Source organism: Anguilla rostrata, chromosome 8 (genome assembly GCF_018555375.3).
Source record: "Anguilla rostrata isolate EN2019 chromosome 8, ASM1855537v3, whole genome shotgun sequence".
In the NCBI taxonomy this organism is placed as follows: domain Eukaryota; kingdom Metazoa; phylum Chordata; class Actinopteri; order Anguilliformes; family Anguillidae; genus Anguilla; species Anguilla rostrata.
The window spans coordinates 52,995,123-53,014,100 of record NC_057940.1 but is presented as its reverse complement, the minus strand read 5'-3'; the positions used below and the strand labels follow the sequence as shown (position 1 = coordinate 53,014,100).

Here is an 18,978-nt window from a genome sequence, read left to right as displayed (position 1 = left end):
CATTAACTGCAATATTATTAAATTGTCCCTTCTATGTTTTAGCATACAGCTAGAGTACAGTCTCTATGAAAGTAGTTGCTAAACCTCATTTAAATTGTCATAGTACCATGCGTCCATTGCATACCACCTCAGTTTGACCTTGCAGTTCTTCACATGATCAATATCACATAAAAGAAAGGGGAAACAGAAGACAAAAGCTGGCACATTTCGTCCTGTGAGAAAATAAATGTTTCATTTTCGCAGAAGGATTCGATATTCCGAGTTCCTCTTGCACATGCAGAGAGCACAGAGATATGACCAGGCGAGCCCTTCATGCACACACTCACATCCACGGACACGAGCGTGCACAAACACACACACGCACGCGCGTGCACCAGCACGTACAGGCACATTCATACACCCGCCTGCCTTCTGGAATAAAGTGCACCTTGTTTTTCAGTTTTATTCACAGGGTTTCCTTAGGTTTTGTGAAACATGAACTTTCTTGTCTACAGGAAACCTTAAGAGGTTCTTCAGTTTGCTGTCATTTTTTACTTTAGAGATGAGTCATAAGGTTGACCAGTAACTGGGCCCCAGGGGCTTCTGCACACACAGATCCTTCCTTTATTTTTCAAAGGTGAAAAACAGGCAAATAAAGGGACCTTTTGTGGAGGCATGACCACCAAACAGCGTCTCGTGTCCCGAGATTTTTTAAAGTCACAGAGATAAAAATCTGGCATTGACCAAATGAGCAATAAACAAAATTATAACTGAACACAAAAACAATATTAACAGCAAAAAAACAAACAAACAAAAAAAAAACCCCCACAAATTTACAAGAAGGTTAAAACAATATGGAAAACAACAAAGCAGGGCTGCACTTAATACAATTTAAAAAAAAACTTGAAACACCTTTTAATTCCAATCACAGTCCTAGAGGGCTGAGGAATTCTGGTTTTCCACCCTCCCTTTACCTGGGAGTCAGGTGTGGAGACAGTCTGGCCAATCAGAAGCACCAACTGTTCAGTCAATTACCGGGCAGAAAAGAAAACCTGGGCCGGATTTGGAATCGAGGGCCGGACTTGAGTAATAATATTATTATAATATTAATATTATTAGAGCTGTAATACAGTGCTGTTGTTAAGGGTGCAATACACAAGACACCCAGAGGGGGGCAGTAAGGCACAGGAATGGTATGATTCTCCATACGTTGCAGCCAGCTGCATTAACAGAAGTAATGAAAATAAAAAGCCACAGACCACCAATATTTTCCAGTATCACTGCATGGCTCTCCTTGGTGCAGTGACAGCAGCTTACAGTAACAGTGGTGACTGCTTTTCTTAGCATTGTGGTTAAGGCGCACATTAGCAGGCACACATGGCTCCTGCTGACTTATAGAACACTAAAGTGATGCGGTCACCTGTTCACAGAGGGCCAGCTTGAGCCAAGATGGCGGCGCCACACCTCAGAACCTCATTCTTTTCGGTTAGTGGCGGTCGCCCGCTCAAAATAGAAACGACAGTAGTCGAACAGGCGAGTTTTTTTTTTTTTTTTAACACAAATTTTGGAAAACAAAATCCGGGAGGGGGAGTGAGGGGGGAGTCGGTCTGAACGAATCTGCAGCCGTTAGGGCTTGGGTGAGGGACTTCGAGCTCAGAACAGGGAACGCCTGGATTTTCACAGAGGAAATCCTCCATCGTATTACGAAGGTGTCCAGTGTCGCGAATAAATCAAATCACGCACTCCTGATTCAGCTCAAACGGTCCGAAAGCCGGTCATTCTGTACTGAAGTCACACATTTGACGTTTCTGCACTGTGACACTTGAGGCAGCGGGTCCTGATGGAACTCCACGCCGAATTTCTCAGATCCGGGCACCAGCCACACCCCCCCACACCCCTGTGCACTCCGGCAGCTGTTGTGCAGTTGGTAACGTTCCTCAAGTAATGATTTATAACATTACGATGTAGGATACAGCAAGCACATCTTTATTACTAAACATCTATAAGAAAAAGGTCTGATGACAGGTCTGATAAAGTCATATTTGGCAGGCATATAATTTCCTACATAAACTGTAGTTAAATTAATCAGGCGTGAATGCTTTTCCTTTGTGTGTTTTCTCTCTCTCTCTCTCTCTCACGCACACACACGCACACACCACACACACACACACACACACACTCACGCACGCGGTGGGCCGCACTTCTGCTCTTCAGGACCTCACGCCGGAACCCACTTCTTGAACTGATTGTAGAGGAAGGACTGCTTCTCTGGCCTGGCCGGGTCATAGTAACCTGCAGGCAGAAGAGTTGTGATTTAGCTCTGGTGTCAGACTCTCCGGGCCTAAGGCCCGTTAATCAGAGCTCAGCTCCCAAAATCCAGGGGCCGCTCCACCTGGGCCTGGGTAACTCCCTCCTGTGGCAGCGCTGACCCATCTGCCCGTCCCGGACATGAACACGGCCCCGGGCGCGAGCTGCTTGGGAGGGGCATCGCATCTGCCGATGTCGTATTGGCCGGGGCCAGGGAGGGGCGCGGCCTTCGGGGGCGGGACAGCAGGAGCGGACAGACACAAGTAGTGCCCCCTCCTGGACATAGAGAGAGAACACAGGAAACAGTACACAAACACAACCTTAACACCATAAACAAACAAACCCTTCCCACAAATCCAAATCAGCGTACTTGCCTACTATTGAGTACACAAGTTACATCCAACTCGTGTACAACTTGTATACTCAATAGTAAGCAAGTGCGCTGATTTGGACACGACCACAGTGTCTCCCCTGTGATTTAAATCCTCAATTGGATAAGACGTTTAGGGCTTTAGTGTTGGTGTAAGCAGGGCCTTAGCGTTGGTGTAAGCAGGGTCCTCATTGGTCCACACTATATGCGAGAGCAGCTCACGGTAGGGTAGCCCCCCTGAGAATTTTGGGGGGCTCGTGGGGGCTGTAGGTCCCAGGGCCCGGCACCCGGCTGGTCTCCCGGCAGGGGATCCGGGCGGAGCTGGACTTGAAGCAGGAGAACGGCACCCTGGGATCGGGCCTGGTGAGGGTGTCGGTCACGCTGTACTCGCCTGTCGTCAAGGACACGGTCACCACGGCAATGGATGAGCAGAAACATGGCACCCGGAGGAACATCACAGATAAGGGTTTTCATATAGTGGCGGTGTAGTGTCATGGGTAGGGAACCAGGCTGGTAACTCAAAGGTTCCTGGTCCTGCCCAGGTAGGACACTGCTGTTGTACCCTTAAGCAAGCTACTTCAACTGAATTGCTTTAGTAAATATCCAGCTGTGGAAATTAGTATGTAGAAAAAACTTAAAAGTCGGTATGAATTAGAGTGTCTGCTAAATGCCTGTAATGTAATGCTATGAATGATAATAAATGACCAGTGAAAGGGTCTATATACATAATCTCACAGCGCTCCACCTGCTGTACTTAGGATAGCATAGTAGCGTGTGCGGCGTTCTTATATGGGGATGGCCAATCTGAAACGTTAGCTGTACTTAGCATAGCATAGTAGCGTGCACGGCGTTCTTATATAAGGATGGCCAATCTGAAACGTTAGCTGTACATAGCGTAGCATAGTAGCTTGTGTGGCGTTCTTATATGGGGATGGCCAATCTGAAACGTTAGCTGTACATAGCGTAGCTTAGTAGCTTGTGTGGCGTTCTTACATGGGGATGGCCAATCTGAAACGTTAGCTGTACTTAGCATAGCATAGTAGCGTGTGTGGCGCTCTTACATGGGGATGGCCAATCTGAAACGTTAGCTGTACTTAGCATAGCATAGTAGCATGTGAGGCGATCTTACATGGGGATGGCCAATCTAAAACCTTAGCTGTACTTAGCGTAGCATAGTAGCGTGTGAGGCGCTCTTATATGGGGATGGCCAATCTGAAACGTTAGCTGTACATAGCGTAGCATAGTAGCTTGTGTGGCATTCTTACATGGGGATGGCCAATCTGAAACCTTAGCTGTACTTAGCGTAGCATAGTAGCGTGTGTGGCGCTCTTACATGGGGATGGCCAATCTAAAACCTTAGCTGTACTTAGCGTAGCATAGTAGCGTGTGAGGCGCTCTTATATGGGGATGGCCAATCTGAAACGTTAGCTGCACTTAGCGTAGCATAGTAGCATGTGAGGCGCTCTTACATGGGGACGGCCAATCTGAAACGTTAGCTGTACTTAGCATAGCATAGTAGCGTGTGTGGCGCTCTTATATGGGGATGGCCAATCTGAAACCTTAGCTGTACTTAGCATAGCATAGTAGCGTGTGTGGCGCTCTTATATGGGGATGGCCAATCTGAAACGTTAGCTGTACTTAGCGTAGCATAGTAGCGTGTGCGATGCTCTTATATGGGGATGGCCAATCTGAAATGTTAGCTTCACTTAGCGTAGCATAGTAGCATGTGAGGCACTCTTACATGGGGACGGCCAATCTGAAACGTTAGAGTATGGGTTACTTCGTCCTGTTCTGGACAGAAACACAGACTTTGCGGAAACCGCAGTGTGTCTCTCGACCCCCCTGAAGGACACCTACAAAACCAACAGGAAGCGTCTAAAAATCAGCAGGAAGCGTTATAATGGCGACAGGAAGTGTCCCAGTAGCAACAGGAAGTAGCATGTGGTAACATGTGTGTCACACTGAATTACACCCACTATATATCACAAGGAAAATTTAACAATTCCATGTCTGAAAAGAAAAAGACATTATCTAAGCAAAAATTCAACACAGACTACAAAAACTACAGCCAAACTTAAAACATGGCTGATGGTTCAGCATTTGTTGACCCCAAGCATTAATGTTTTGCCATTTTACACAATTTCAAACTGTACATAAATATTCTTAATATTCATAATATGCCAGACCAAACAAATCAATGCAACCCTATGCAGTATTTAGCCAAATGATACACAATCATCATTAAGCTGGCTGCACTGGTCTGAGTAAGGGCAGGTTGACTGCTGCTGTTCACTGCTGTTCACCGTGAACCCGTCAGCACCTGATACTGGTTGGGGGCGGGGGTTGCGTTCCGGAAGCTCTCCGTCGTCACGGCGATGGGCGGCTGGAAGGCGCTGGTCCCGACCTGGCTGAAGCTGTTGTTCAGGATGAGGGAGGACCGCAGGTTGTAGGTGTTGGGCGCGGGGGTGTGCTGCCGGCGCGGGGGCGGGAGTCGAGCAGCCTGTGGGGAGGAGGTACTTATTTTAAAAAAACAATTTTCATCCATCTTTCTCCTCGTTTTGGAATGCCAGGTTATATTATGTAGGCCCGTCTGCAGCCCATAAGCTCGGCTGCGCAGTCATCAGCGGACCATAAGCCGAGCTGCGCAGTCACTCTGCATCCCAAAACGTGAGCTGCGCAGTCACTCTGCAGCCCATAAGCTCAGCTGCGCAGTCACTCTGCAGCCCATAAGCTGAGCTGCGCAGTCACTCTGCAGCCCATAAGCTCAGCTGCGCAGTCACTCTGCAGCCCATAAGCTCAGCTGCGCAGTCACTCTGCAGCCCATAAGCTCAGCTGCGCAGTCACTCTGCAGCCCATAAGCTCAGCTGCGCAGTCACTCTGCAGCCCATAAGCTGAGCTGCGCAGTCACTCTGCAGCCCATAAACTCAGCTGCGCAGTCACTCTGCAGCCCATAAGCTCAGCTGCGCAGTCACTCTGCAGCCCATAAGCTGAGCTGCGCAGTCACTCTGCAGCCCATAAGCTCAGCTGCGCAGTCACTGCTGTAGAGGACCGTTCACGCAGGCAGACAGTAGACGAGTCAGGACGCGACCTGCAGCGACTGTAATACACGGGTCCACACAGAGCGCTCGGCCTAGCGACAGGCTGTGGCAACAGGCCTAGTCTGGGCTCCTCACCTGAGAAGCCAGTCCACCTGTGCCTCTCTTCGAGTAGGAGGGGCTGATGACATCAGCAGAACAGTGAGACATATAAGCACCAGGTCCCGGGTTTCCATTCTGGAACAAAGACGCATTTTTTTCCGTCAAAGATACTATCACACACAGAATTAAAAACGTGCTTCATTTATCGGTAAGAATCAGCTTTTCTTCACATCAACAACTCTGTTTTGTCTTTTTTTCAGAGCCACCCCATACAAATGACTGCGTAGACAGAGCTTTATATTAATTTGTGTATATCACAAACACTTCCAAGTATTGTCACTAAGTACATTAGTGGTCAATAAGGGTAATTCTTTCTCCATGACTGGTAGGTGGTGCTTTAATTGAAGGGAGCAATCAAATGAAAGTGACCGACAAAAGATTCATTGACAATGTTTTCTTTTTTTTTTTACCTGACTGTTTTCAGCATTGAATCTCCTGGCCTGTACAGAGAACCCTTTTCTCCCAGCTTTCCGATTGGCTTTGGTCTGGTGCTTTGTAGGGATGGAAGAGGTATTCAAGGGAAGTCCGGAACCTGAATAAGAATACAGCAGATGCCAAAGTCTAAGGAAACTAAATTCATCAAAAAATATTTTTATTGAAAATATAGAAAAACAGCACCTCTCTCAAATCACTGAATTTCTGTTTGAGGTACAGCTGAAAAACTCACTCTTTTTCATGTAGAGTTTGCCGGATGCAACATGACGGCTTTCTGCGCGGTCTGAATATGGCTCAACACTATCGTGTGAGTGAAGGAGAAATATTTTTAATGCTTACAATTAATTGCAAGAAAATACATGAAACCTCAGCTCTAGTTACACAGGCTACACAGCCAATAGTCTTAAACTGTCAACTGTCATTAAATCTAGAGCAAAAAATGTTTTAAAAATTTGTTGGTGAGATATTTTGCTCATTCGTATTTCCATTGCTATCATTACTCTGGCCTTTGTTGCTCTGCGAAAAGCTATTTCTGAACCTACGTTTTCACACCAAACACAACAACTTAGTAAAAAATCATTTAGCAACTTGGCTGCTATCTTGTCAATATTCAATTGGATCACAAAGGATCTGTTCGCATTAATGAACAGCTGCAGAACAACACTGAAAAACAGAGACAAAATGAAAAGTTTCTCACCTCAACACTTTAGAATCTCCTTCTTCCATTATTCCCTGTATTTACACGTTACCATGACAGGCGGGGGACGGCACTGGAGGCCTGCAATCATGCCGTCACTGCAAGCGCGTCGCTGGTGCTCAAGTCACACAGCACCCCCTGTAGGATCGTTCATGTCCTGCAAATGACTCTGTGCAGTTTTCAGCATTTTAAACAATATCGAGTGCAATACTAAAGCCAATCGCTAGAGGGCGCCACGTGACGATAATCCTCGAAGAGCACGCGAGTTGAGCGTCTCTCAGCGTTCAGGCCAATTCAGACCAGCAATGCACCCTGTTCAGTGAGTCACGAGGTTCTCTCTTTAAGTGAACAGACTCCTGTATCATTGTTAAAATGCCTGCTTCCTTATCTCCTAAATCATCATCAAGAACGTAATCATATGCAAAGCAAAGCCCGGACAAAGCCCATAATTAAAAATTGAATTTAACTGGCCCTCCACAAGTCTTAAAACAGACAATGCAGTTTTCAGTATTATTCATCCTGAACCAAGCTTCTTTCGGGAATATTCCAGAACATTCCAGTTTCCAGACTGCTAGGGGAAGGCTCCTGTAGCCGAAATGCCAAACCTGATTTGTCAGAGGACACGTACTGGCATCCTGCCAGCATGTCATCATGTGTCACTGTGTATTCAGACATGCATCAAAACGAAAACATTCGTTATGGATTGCGTAAGAACGGAATTGTTTTACGAGTTCTTGGCGGCAGTACGTGTTTTCTTTTTTCCGTTTTTCTTTTTTGTCGGCAGGAGGTATTTGCTGACTCAGACAGTCACATTACCCATTCCAATTACCCACGTCTGTCGGACGGGTGACGACTCAACGCTAGGAAATGTGGGATTGGAAACAAAAAAAAAATGCCTCATATGACTATCCGCTAAAACAAGGCCTTCACTCTAAAAGTGGAAAGTCAGCATCTTCGCTTGGGGGTTGGAAAAAGGAAGAAACGTCTCAGGGGGATGTGAACTTTGACCTCAGAGGACTGCTGCGTTCTCTTTGTGCTGTTCTGAGTATAGCGCTCCCTGCGCCTTCTCACTGGCTTTCTGGTGTATTCTGTCATGGGACAACAGGTCAATATTTTTCCTCGCGGGGCTGTGTTATTGACAGTGCGATGCTAAATTGAAATGTCCCTTCGAAGCAACGAGCACTGCACGTGGAACTGTCAGCTGCATCCGCGTGGGCTGACCGTGCTGCATCTGGGAATGGGAGAATCAGCGTGGGACTGCACAGTCCACACTGTCGCTGATGCGTGTTACTGGGTTGAACTGTTGCCCGGGGGGAAACTCAGGCCGCGTCAAAATTCTGACAGGAGCCTCCTCCGGAATTTTGAGCGAAGCCTTGGGACGCATTCCGCGGCCGAACGCTGCTCTCCGCCATACCATTTTACTGCCACGTTCCGACTCGGAACGTTCCTGATAAAGAGGCTCTCTCTTCTCCTTCTTTCATACCGCCCTCTGCGTTTTCCCCATCCTTCGTTTTCCGTTGTCTAAAGCACGTGACACTGTGATTTTCTCCAAACAGCCTTTTTTTCCCCTTGTTAACAATGTGACATGTACATATTTCACAAAGGGATCATTTTGCTGAGCGACTGCACACGGACGACCGGCTTGATAAAACCCTCCATCGCCGTTGCCTGAATGAGTCCTGCGCAGAAGCTGTTCACGGCATTTCGTTTGACTTTTTAGCGACAGAGAGAAAATGAATGAGCGTGCGAAACTCACCGGCCATTAATGTCTGCGTGCCGGACATCTGTGTGTGCGCGCGCGTGTGTGTGAATCTGTGTTTGCCCTCCGATGAGATGTGTCAACATCTCTCTGCGACATTCCTCCTGTGCAATGCTACTGAGCAGGCTGGTGCTGGTCATCTGGGGAATCCTACCGCGTCCTTCCCCTCCCCCCATTTTTCTGTCGCTCTACCTCTTCATCCCTCTCTTTTGCCACCCCCACCGCCGTTCCAGCGCAGCGAGAGCTGTTATTTACCGCTATTAAGTCCCATTTCCCCCTTCCTTGCCTGCCTGCTTGACTGCTTACATGCGGAATGCGCACAGAAGGCACGTGACAAAAACCGATGTCTTTTCTCTATACATTTATTTGTATCTTTCAAAAACATCATTTAAGGAAACATTTGAAACAGGTTGTTTATTTTTTTTTACATAATTTAGTCCTGCGCCAATGTGGAGAGCTCTGACGTCAGCTCAGATCTGTGCACTGCCTGCACACATAGCGTTAGGACAGAAACCGTGATCAGAAACATGAACGACAAGTCTGGGTGAAGTTACACACACAACACAGCCAAGGAGATGAGGGCAGTTTAAATGAAGGGAGACAGGGTGAACGAGACTGCCGGTGCCCGATTGGCCGGTTTGAGGCAGGGGGTGGGCGTGGCCTAAGACAGGGTGCTGCAATCACGGCACAGAATCCGGTCGTCCTCCGGGAAGAAGCCGACGCCCAACAGGGACGCTGAGCAGCGGGAACAGGCGAAACAGGTCTGGTGCCAGTGGCGCTCCTCGAAGGAGACGAACTTCCCCTCCCCAAAACCTGCAGCGGGAGAGGAGAGGAGAGGAGAGGAGAGGGAGAGGAGAAGAGGGGTGAGGAGAGGGAGACAGAGGAGAGAATGGAAGAAAATGGAATGGAATGAAAACTGGCACCATACGAACCATTATAGATATATCAGAAACTGAATTCGGTAAACCAGAGGCCACTTCATTGGCTATTTCAGGTCAAATCTACACTCCCGTTTTTCTCCCTGGCAGGCTGCACACAGAAGCATTGATACTGGAGCCAGAGTCACACCAGGGCCTGGAACAGGCCAACTGTGACATCACAGTTGAATCCCGAGCAGGTGACCGCGATGCTGACCTGTGATTGGCTCACTGCAGCCAGAATCACATCAGGGCCTGGAACAGGCCAACTGTGACGTCACTGTAGAATCCCTGAGCAGGTGACCGCGATGCTGACCTGTGACTGGCTCGCTGCACCCCTCGCACTTGCGGGCATAGGTGTTGGTGAAGCACTGAACGCAGTAGGGACTGTCCTCCTCGGTGGTGAACTGCTTCCCGGCCAGCTCGACCCCGCAGCCCGCGCACACGAAACAGTGCCTGTGCCACGCCTCGTCGCGATAGGTCACGCCCCCTGTCACCAACACCTGAGAGGGAGAGAGGGAGAGAGGGAGGGACGGAGGGAGGGAGGGGGGAACTTGAAGTCAGAAGACACAGCATTTTGTTTTGTTTTTCCTCTACACGTATTAAAATGAGTTGTATAAAGCAGTGGTTCCCAAACCTCTTCTTGGGTACCCCAATCCAGATCCAGGTTTTTGAGGTGTTCCGTTTCAAGCACACCTGATAACAACTAATTAAGGGCTTCATTAGGCATCAGGTGTGTTTGAGGCAAAGACATCAAATACCTGGATCTGGCTCAAAGTGCTATAAAACTATCAAAATAATAAAAACTTAAATTATAAAGAACCAATAAAGTATATGTTAAAAAAATAATTAATAACACTGACTGTTTTAAATAGTGTTTTCTGACATGGACGCTTTGGATTGTGTTCAAAGTATTGACTTATTTCTCCAGATTGTTATTATTTTGTACTAAGTGATAATTAAATAAATTAATGCTATTACAGTACATAGCCATAAATAACCCTAACACCACAAAGAGTGGATGGGCTTGTGAGACTCGTGATCCACACTTTTCCTAAACTTTAACGGACACCACATACAAATGTTTACCTTTTTTTCCACAAATGTAGTCTGGCAAATTCATCGGTCACAAAAGTGTGTGTATGCAGCAAACCTGGGTCAAATACGCATTTGTTTTGGATTCAAATACTTTCCTGTGCTCTGTTGATCTTGCCTGGTGTAATTGAGCCTGCCAATATGACCAGAAGGTGGGGTTTTGCACTTTTTGAGAGTAGTTCATTAGTTCCAATGCACCAGACAAGATCGGTAAAGCGTAGAAAAGTATTTGAATCCAAAACAAATACGCATTTGACCCAGGTCTGGTATGAAGGAAAAAACTGTATTTGTCTGTTGGTCGGTTCGGTTCCATGGAGGACTACAGCTGACTGAGCGCCCGCGGACGCCAGTAAGGGGGCGGGCCTTGCAGGTCACCTGTTTGCAGCGGGTGCAGCGCGGGGCGAACTTGTTCTCGTAGCAGGGGCCGCAGTAGTGCCCGTCGTCGTCCGGCACGAAGGCCTTGCCGCCGATCGGCTGCTGGCAGCCGAGGCAGACGAAGCAGGCCTCGTGCCAGGTCCTGCCCTGGTACTCCAGCTTCCTGGAGCCTGGAGGAAAGGGGCGGGGCCAGAGGCAGGGGTTAGAGAAAGGGGCGGGGCCAGAGGCGGAGTTAGAGAAAGAGGAGGGGGGGGGGGGGTGGGTGGAGAAGCAGGGTGTCAACATGACCCTGCAGGCACCATCGGCAGTGGGGACACCGTGTACACACAGGAACTAGAAAGGCCTGCGGGCATGCTCATAACGTGTGATTATCAGCATAAACATAACCAGCAGACTCAAGTTCACATCAGTCACTGTGTTGTGCATAATGTGTAGAACAGAAATGAGCAGGAGGCTTTTATGCCAGTTATACTCCCCCCCTGGGCACAACAGTACCCTAATGAGAAACCAGCTGGCTTCATCTTTAATTCTGAACCTCTGGGGCCGATTGCTCAACCACACAGATCCCAGATCAGTTCTGCCCTGTTCCTCATACCTACTGACCCCAGCTCAGTTCTGCCCTGTTCCTCATACCTACTGACCCCAGGTCAGTTCTGCCCTGTTCCTCATACCTACTGACCCCAGGTCAGTTCTGCCCTGTTCCTCATACCTACTGACCCCAGATCAGTTCCTCCCCACTGACCCACAGAAGGGTGTGTCCTGGCGTGTGCACGGTGGGGGGGGGGGGTTACCTGGCTGGATGGTCTTGCTGCAGGCCACGCAGGTGGAGGAGAACTCGCTGCAGAAGCAGGCGTTGCAGAGCAGCGCCGTCCCGTGGCGGGTGAAGCGCTCGTCCGCCAGCGAGCGGCCGCAGCGGGAGCAGCGCAGGCACTGCTCGTGGTAGTGCCGGTCGTCATAACACAGCTCCTGCAGGGGGGCGGGGCCAGGACAGTCGCTCATCAGATTACAAACACCCCCAGATTATCAACATTTTGGGTCAATAGCAGTGTGTTACCTGGATGCCACATTATACTGATTAAGCTTTACACACTGTTATCTATTGAGTGCCACAGGATTTGTAGATAGAAACCATCTACATCAGTATAAAGAGGTATTGGTATCGTGAACATAGTGAGGGGCAGAGAGAGAGACAGAGAGAGAGAGAGACAGACAGACAGAGTGAGTTTAAACCTCCAGAGCACAGGACTACATATTAATTGGAGCGGCTGTCCAAAGCGGTGGAATAAGGATGAGCTGTTCCAGTTTAAATGCAGTCCTGTGGTCTAGAGGTTTAAAGTTCAGCTAAGTACACTGCAATTGACCCTTTGACCCTATGTTCTGTCTCCCTGGAAGCATTCAAAACATTCCATTTTGATGCATCATAAGAATATTCATTAAGGGGGCGTGGCCAGGGATAATATAGTAATGGCGGGTGTTCTGTGCTGACAAACAGCACCGGAAACCCCTATTACCCTAAAAACCTTGCGTTGTTCGAAGAGAAAACGAACGTAACGAATGCAGCAGTTGACAATCTAGTCAGGCCTATTGGCATATATGCTTTAATTAAATTTAAACCAACAATATTCTTACCGATATTCTTTGAACAAAGAGGACTATTGGCAGTGCTTCTGTGAGTTCACCGCGATCAGTAAGCGGATGAGATGTTTGGTTTTGTAGTGACTGAGCCTGTGTCCATGGTTACGTCACTACGCCGGAAATGCTTGTTCACGAACGGCCAGAAAAAAGTTCATTACTTTTACCTGAAGGCTTCACGGTTAGGCGTCTTTCCTGAGTCATGTGACACACACCCTGCTCCACCGTAATAAAAGCAGACATTGTCTGGCCGGTGGAAGCAGTTGTTGCCTCTTGTTACAGACGAGTTCAGAGTGCAGAAGGACACACATCTGGGTTCAAGGGCTTCCACGTTAAACAGCGAAATGGGGTTTAATGAGTTTGAGTGTTTTTTTTGGGGGGGGGAGGGGTTAGTGCTTCAGACAGTGTTGTGTTCATTTCCTGGGGGGGGGGCAAGCGAGACTTATTTACAGGCCGTGCCTGTGGGGGAAGCTCACTGACACACCAGTCACAAGTGTGACAGAGGGACGCCAGGGCAGGGGGCGTGGCCTGCCTGCATTCCACGAAGGGCAGCCCAGCTTCGCTCGCTTCAGACGTCTGAAGGAAATTACAGTCGGCACGGCGACCAGCGAGAGAGAGAAGGACGGATCCACACAAACAATATCCGCCGAGTCCCAATGGGCATTTCATAAGTTTAACAGACTTCCTGTGGTTAGAGCTCTGGTATGAGAAACCAGAGATGTTCACACACACACACACACCTACACACACACATACTTATGCACACACAGACACACACTTACATACATACACACGCACATGCACATTCACACACACACACACACACACACACACACACATACACTCTTACGCACACACAGACACACATATACATATACACGCACACACACTTACATACACACACACATTCACATATAGACACACACACACACACACACACACATTCTCAAACATAGTTTTCTCTCTCTCTCTCTCTCTCTCTTCCTCTCTCTCTCTCTCTCTCTTCCTCTCTCTCTCTCTCGACTCACCCGGGCGTTGTGCTGGATGAGCTCCTTGCACTCTGCGCAGGCGTGGGTGAACGCCTTGTTGTAGCAGGGGATGCAGTGGGGGGCGCCGTCCTCTGCCTGGATGAACTTGCGCCCGTACAGGGACTCCTTGCACCCCGCGCAGTCAAACCGCTCGCTCATACCGACCCGGTCCTGCGACACACACAACACAGCCGCTCTCACAAACTCTCCTCGGGTCCTCAGGTCCACCCCAGGAGCCCGTGCGTGGCTCCACACCGGTCTTACACGTGCTTGTGACTCTGGAGGAGAACAAGTCACGGATATATATATACACTAACCCAGACCTGGGTCAGATACGTATCTGTTCTGGATTCACATCCTTTTCTGTGCTCTGTTGATCTTGCCTGGCGTAATCGAGCCTGCCAATATGGCCTGAAGGCAGGGTTTGCACTTTTTCGAGAGTAATTAATTGGTTCCAATACACCAGACAATATCAGTAAAGTGTAGAAAAGTATTTGACCCAGGTCTGACACTATCTATGATCACCGTGGATACAGTTACCAGAATAAATGTAAAAATACAACATAGCCTGGATTCAATCAACATTTGTCCTTATCTTCGCCTTCCATATTGTTGCCACAGGAACAAGTGCTTTGCTCTCGGGAATTCCAAACTCACCGGTGTTTGTGAAGAAAAAAAGTGAAAACCCTGGACAAAACATCCCACAATACCGCTCGCTGCTGCTCGCTGTTGTATTGCATAATCTCACAGAGATTATTTATGTAGCTGTTTTTTGTGGAAAAGTGCTGTTTTATCTCAAGTTAAGGCAAGGCAAGTTTATTTGTACAGCACCTTTCATACACAAAGGCAATTCAAAGTGCTTCTCATAGATACAGAATAAGACACAGAATAAGAACACAATAGAGTAAAATAGAAATAGGGTTTAGTAAATTCCCTATTAAGAAGAGCCACTAATAAAGTGTCAGAGCAAACATAAGTGTGGGATTAACTCTGTGCACTCTGAAGCAGAAAAGAGAGGCATTACAGTGATCTGTTTCTCTCTCTTTATCTATCTCTCCTTTTCTTACCATGCCCCTTCTCTCACCAACATCTGCCTCGAGCGGAGATGTAGGTAAACTGGACAACAGTGTCTGCTCTGACAGCAGCACGCCGGCGCTACAGGTGGAACAACCGGGGGTCAAGGGTCAAACACCGCCCGAGGGTCACTGACGTCGCAGAGAAAGAAAAGGCTTCAAGCGGAGAGTCATTTCCTGTGCCGTGTCAGGTTCCCGTGCGGCGGCGGAGGCCCGGTGCGAGCCGTTCGGCAGGTTTATCGCGAACGTGAGAAGTCAACCCCGCTTCCACCCGACACCCAGCGCGTCAAAGAACCCGAATATCGTGCTCACAGCAACCGCACGGAGGACAATGGCTTGCCTCCCAAACCACCGTCCTCTCCAGATCCTGCCAGCTATTGTGTCCCTTTTTTAGCCCACAGGAGGGCCTATTAATAGCAGCCCGGCGACGGCCTCTACTGCGGTCTGCCGCGCCAGATGTTTTTTTCCAAAGAGGCAAGAAAACGCCGCTCGCGAAAACAGCCGCGGAGAACCGCGGTAACCCGACCCGGCGCAGGCGCCCGCGAGGATTCGGACGGGACGGGACGGCGAGGGGGAAGCGAGCGGTCCGAGCCTGAACCCGGCGGGGCCGATGACGTCACCGCGAGCGTCGGAGTTCCCGGTCACATGAGCCCGCGGCAGGCAGCCGTGTAATTACAGCCGTCTAGACAACGAACCCCTTCAGCGCTCACGGTCACAGAAGCCGGCCCGAAAGGGCTCTCTGTCACGCTCTTTCTGCGCAGGACTCAAACCCAAAACCTACTGGATGTAGCTCCGCACGACTGGTGAAGGACAGAATCTGACCCATGTCTGACCAAAAGCAGGCTGAAGAAATCACCAGCAGGTTCAAAAGACTATGTTATTATTATTGGCTACAGACTACAGTCTTAGCGTACAGTGAGCTTGGTGCACCCTATCAGGTCTTAAGTCGTAAGCTCAGCAAACATCGTACACAATCCACCCTTAAAGTCAAGCACATGACGGCCGTGGTCGTTACACCCCCGCACGTGTTCCCACGGTAACTATTCAAATCATTCGGATTCATCTTATCAGATGAGATCGATGTTCACAGAAAAGTGATTAGGCTGCTACCGGGGAAGCCGGTCCGACCGCGGGGAGACACCTGCCCACACACAAAGTGAGGACATTCTAGTGGCAAGCAAAGACTCAGGTATGTTTACATTCCTGTCACGCAAAGCAGTCAGAGGGACTACAAAAATAGGGACTGCACTTTTACCGAGGGAGAAGAACTAGAAAGGATCGTCCGACAGTCAGCCATCTCGTGGCTCCCAGACACAAAGCTTGCCGCACGTTTCACACACGTTTGCTCCGTTTACTCCGTCTCTTGCCCTGCTGCTCTGTAAAGTGTCTTTGCGACAGTTCTCTGGAAAAAGTGCCATACAAATAAAATTGAATTGAATTTCGTCTGAAAATATGAACCTCGTCTTCCCCATTTCCTTCCTGTACACAGAGAGTGAACTACTGGGAGGAAGACTGCAATGAGACACACACACATACAGACAAGTACACACAAATCAGTATAATTTGGATGCCATTTGTATTTAAAGCTTTATACACTGTTATCTATTGAGTGCCACAGGATTTGCAGATGGAAACCTTCTTCATCAGTATAAAGAGGTATTGGTATCTTGAACATAGTGAGGGGCAGAGAGAGAGACAGAGAGAGAGAGAGAGAGACAGACAGAGTGAGACATAGCGACAGAGAGAGAGATAGACAGAAGAGAGAGAGAGAGAGACAGACAGAGAGACAGAGCGAGACAGAACCCTCACAAACAGAAACTGAGGAGTACAATGAACCACACCGGGGGCGAAGACAGGAAATGTGATCCCATTGCCCACAATGCAGCATTGCAAACAGACAGGCAGCCCATTCGGAGAGCTGGGGGAGAAGGTGTGCTCCTCACAGTGACTGGCACTGACGTGCTGTCAGATAACGAGTCTTCCTGATACCACAGGACCCCACGACCTGGTTGAGCCCGCCCACCAACCCACACTGCACATGAATGAAGTAATGAATTAATGCTAGGCGGAACTGTAGTATAATGCTAAGGAGTTGGTCTTGCAACCTAAAGGTCACAGGTTCGATTCCCCGGTAGGACACTGCCGTTGTACCCTTGAGCAAGTTACTTAACCTGCATTGCTCCAGTATATATCCAGCTGTATAATTGGATACAATGTAAGTCGCTCTGGATAAGAGCGTCTGCTAAATGCCTGTAAATTAAACTAAACTAATGCAATGCCAAATAACCTTGCTCAGTAACACAGGGAAAACCAGCAGCTGTAGTCTCCCTCACCTTACATAAAAATGGAGCAACAAATATCCCTTTCTCATGCTTGTGCCATACACAGGGTCAAGACTTTGCCGTGTTTAAGTGAAAACAACTTTTACGTGAACAGAGCTGTAAGTCAGGCAGACAGAGGCAGATTTTCTGTGGTTCGGTGAAGAATGATAATGACCCGTGACATCATTCATAAGACTTTCAACAAGTCTACTACGAGGAACAAGCACAATTACAAGAAAAAGAGAGAGAGAGAGAGAGAGAGAGGGAGGGAGGGGGGAAGAGAGAGAGAGGGAGGGGGAAAGAGAGATGCAGGGAAGAAGGAGTCTGCACATTCCTTGCGTCTAGAATTGTACTATCCAGAGAAAAAGCGCATGACTACCGTTCATTAAATGGTGGTTAGAAAAGCTTCGCGCGATCAGAACGGTGTGGGGGACCTCTCCGCTCCCCGTGTGTCCTGCTGAAAGGCCTGCTCAAAATCGCTCTGTTTGCGAGGGTGATTACAATGTGTTTTATAAATAGAGACAGAGGACAGTGGGGGGGGGGGGGTACTGTGGGGGTCCCTGGCATACATTGATTATATACAGACTGGGTAAAATATTTATAAATATAAAACTTATTTTTATATAGCCCGTTTTTACTTTTTATTGTGGTCCCTGGATGCCTTTTAAACAGGGTACCTGGATTAATTGATAACATTTAGGGTTTCTGACCTGAAAAATAATTGACTTCTGATGAAAAGTGTATCGCAACTAGAATCATAAACATTTCCTGTACGCAAATTCAACACGTTCTAAAATTTTACAATCATAAATTTTTACAATCTTAATTTTACATTTTTATCAAACTTTACAAAAAAAAAACATTCAAAACAGTGTGAGAAATGACACCGTGTGGAAAACACAGCTTTTGAAATGGCATTACATGGTCTCGACAGGTCCGTCCATTATGTTAAAAAAAAAAAGAAAAAAGAAAACATACATTCCAGCAGACTTGTATTATTCTACACAGAAATCATTTACACAGACAAGTCGAGTTCGATGGCTAGCTCTAAAGTCCAACCTAAGTACCCCCAGCACTGCAGGGCATCTAGCCTATAACCTCGAAGTTACAAACTAAGTTCCCTGACCATCATGCACGGATATGCGCGTAGTATAATTTTAAACACCTCCGAGGAACTAAGAAAATTCATATTACCTTTCCTAGCAAATCTGTACCTCTTGAAGCGTCGGTTATGGACAACACAGCGCTTCCGCAGTCTAAAAGCTGTCTTTCAACAGTTTTCGGAGTGTTCAAGAGTCGTCAATTCACCGAAGAGCTGCTAGATTCTAAATCGTTATCACCCCAAAAACACAATCAGAAACACTGAATACGTTCTCACCAAGAGGAACGTCTGGCAGCTCAACCTTCTACTCCGTCGCCAATCCAGATACGCACCCTTTCTCTCGTTCACCGTATCAGCTGTGCGCGTCTCAAACACAAATCGTTAGTCAAGATATTATGCAGCCTGTATGCAGACGCGAACGCGCCTGCCCCTTTCTCTAAGCCACAATGACGAATAGTAATACTCGACCCCGTGTGTGACACAACCAAGTAAAGGCTGAAGTTATTAGATCCCGCCCTGTTCTCTCGCCCCCTCTCTCGACGCGTAAATGATAAGTTCCAGCACCAAGTTTCAACATTCCATTCATCTTTCCGAGTTGAAGATGACTTTGAGTCAGGTAAGGCGTGGAACGAGGATCACATCTACACTGACAGCACTCTGCAATACCTGGGAAAGTTACGTGACAAAAATT

General features: G+C 48.0%; 2 protein-coding genes across 5 annotated transcripts; both read right to left on the bottom strand.

Annotated features, from left to right (window-relative positions):
* Nucleotides 1-867: 867 nt before the first annotated feature.
* Nucleotides 868-7,346, bottom strand: stpg1 (sperm-tail PG-rich repeat containing 1). Its single transcript, XM_064348820.1, has 9 exons — nucleotides 6,986-7,346; nucleotides 6,521-6,588; nucleotides 6,264-6,385; nucleotides 5,830-5,928; nucleotides 4,977-5,156; nucleotides 4,398-4,509; nucleotides 2,879-3,047; nucleotides 2,372-2,562; nucleotides 868-2,271 (listed from the first exon to the last, which is right to left on the bottom strand). Exons 1-9 carry the CDS (start codon nucleotides 7,012-7,014, stop codon nucleotides 2,198-2,200), a joined length of 1,044 nt encoding a protein of 347 aa, XP_064204890.1. The 5' UTR covers nucleotides 7,015-7,346; the 3' UTR covers nucleotides 868-2,197.
* Nucleotides 7,347-9,088: 1,742 nt separating this feature from the next.
* Nucleotides 9,089-18,751, bottom strand: LOC135262038 (four and a half LIM domains protein 3-like). 4 transcript variants are annotated; one of them, XM_064348818.1, is made up of 6 exons: nucleotides 18,620-18,751; nucleotides 13,792-13,962; nucleotides 11,923-12,097; nucleotides 11,132-11,301; nucleotides 9,978-10,164; nucleotides 9,089-9,557 (listed from the first exon to the last, which is right to left on the bottom strand). In XM_064348818.1, exons 2-6 carry the CDS (start codon nucleotides 13,948-13,950, stop codon nucleotides 9,406-9,408), a joined length of 843 nt encoding a protein of 280 aa, XP_064204888.1. In that variant the 5' UTR covers nucleotides 13,951-13,962; nucleotides 18,620-18,751; the 3' UTR covers nucleotides 9,089-9,405. The 4 variants fall into 4 exon arrangements, with proteins under 4 accessions (XP_064204888.1, XP_064204887.1, XP_064204886.1 ...); XM_064348817.1 differs by having other exon boundaries at nucleotides 13,792-14,069; nucleotides 18,564-18,742; XM_064348816.1 differs by having other exon boundaries at nucleotides 18,564-18,740.
* Nucleotides 18,752-18,978: the final 227 nt, after the last annotated feature.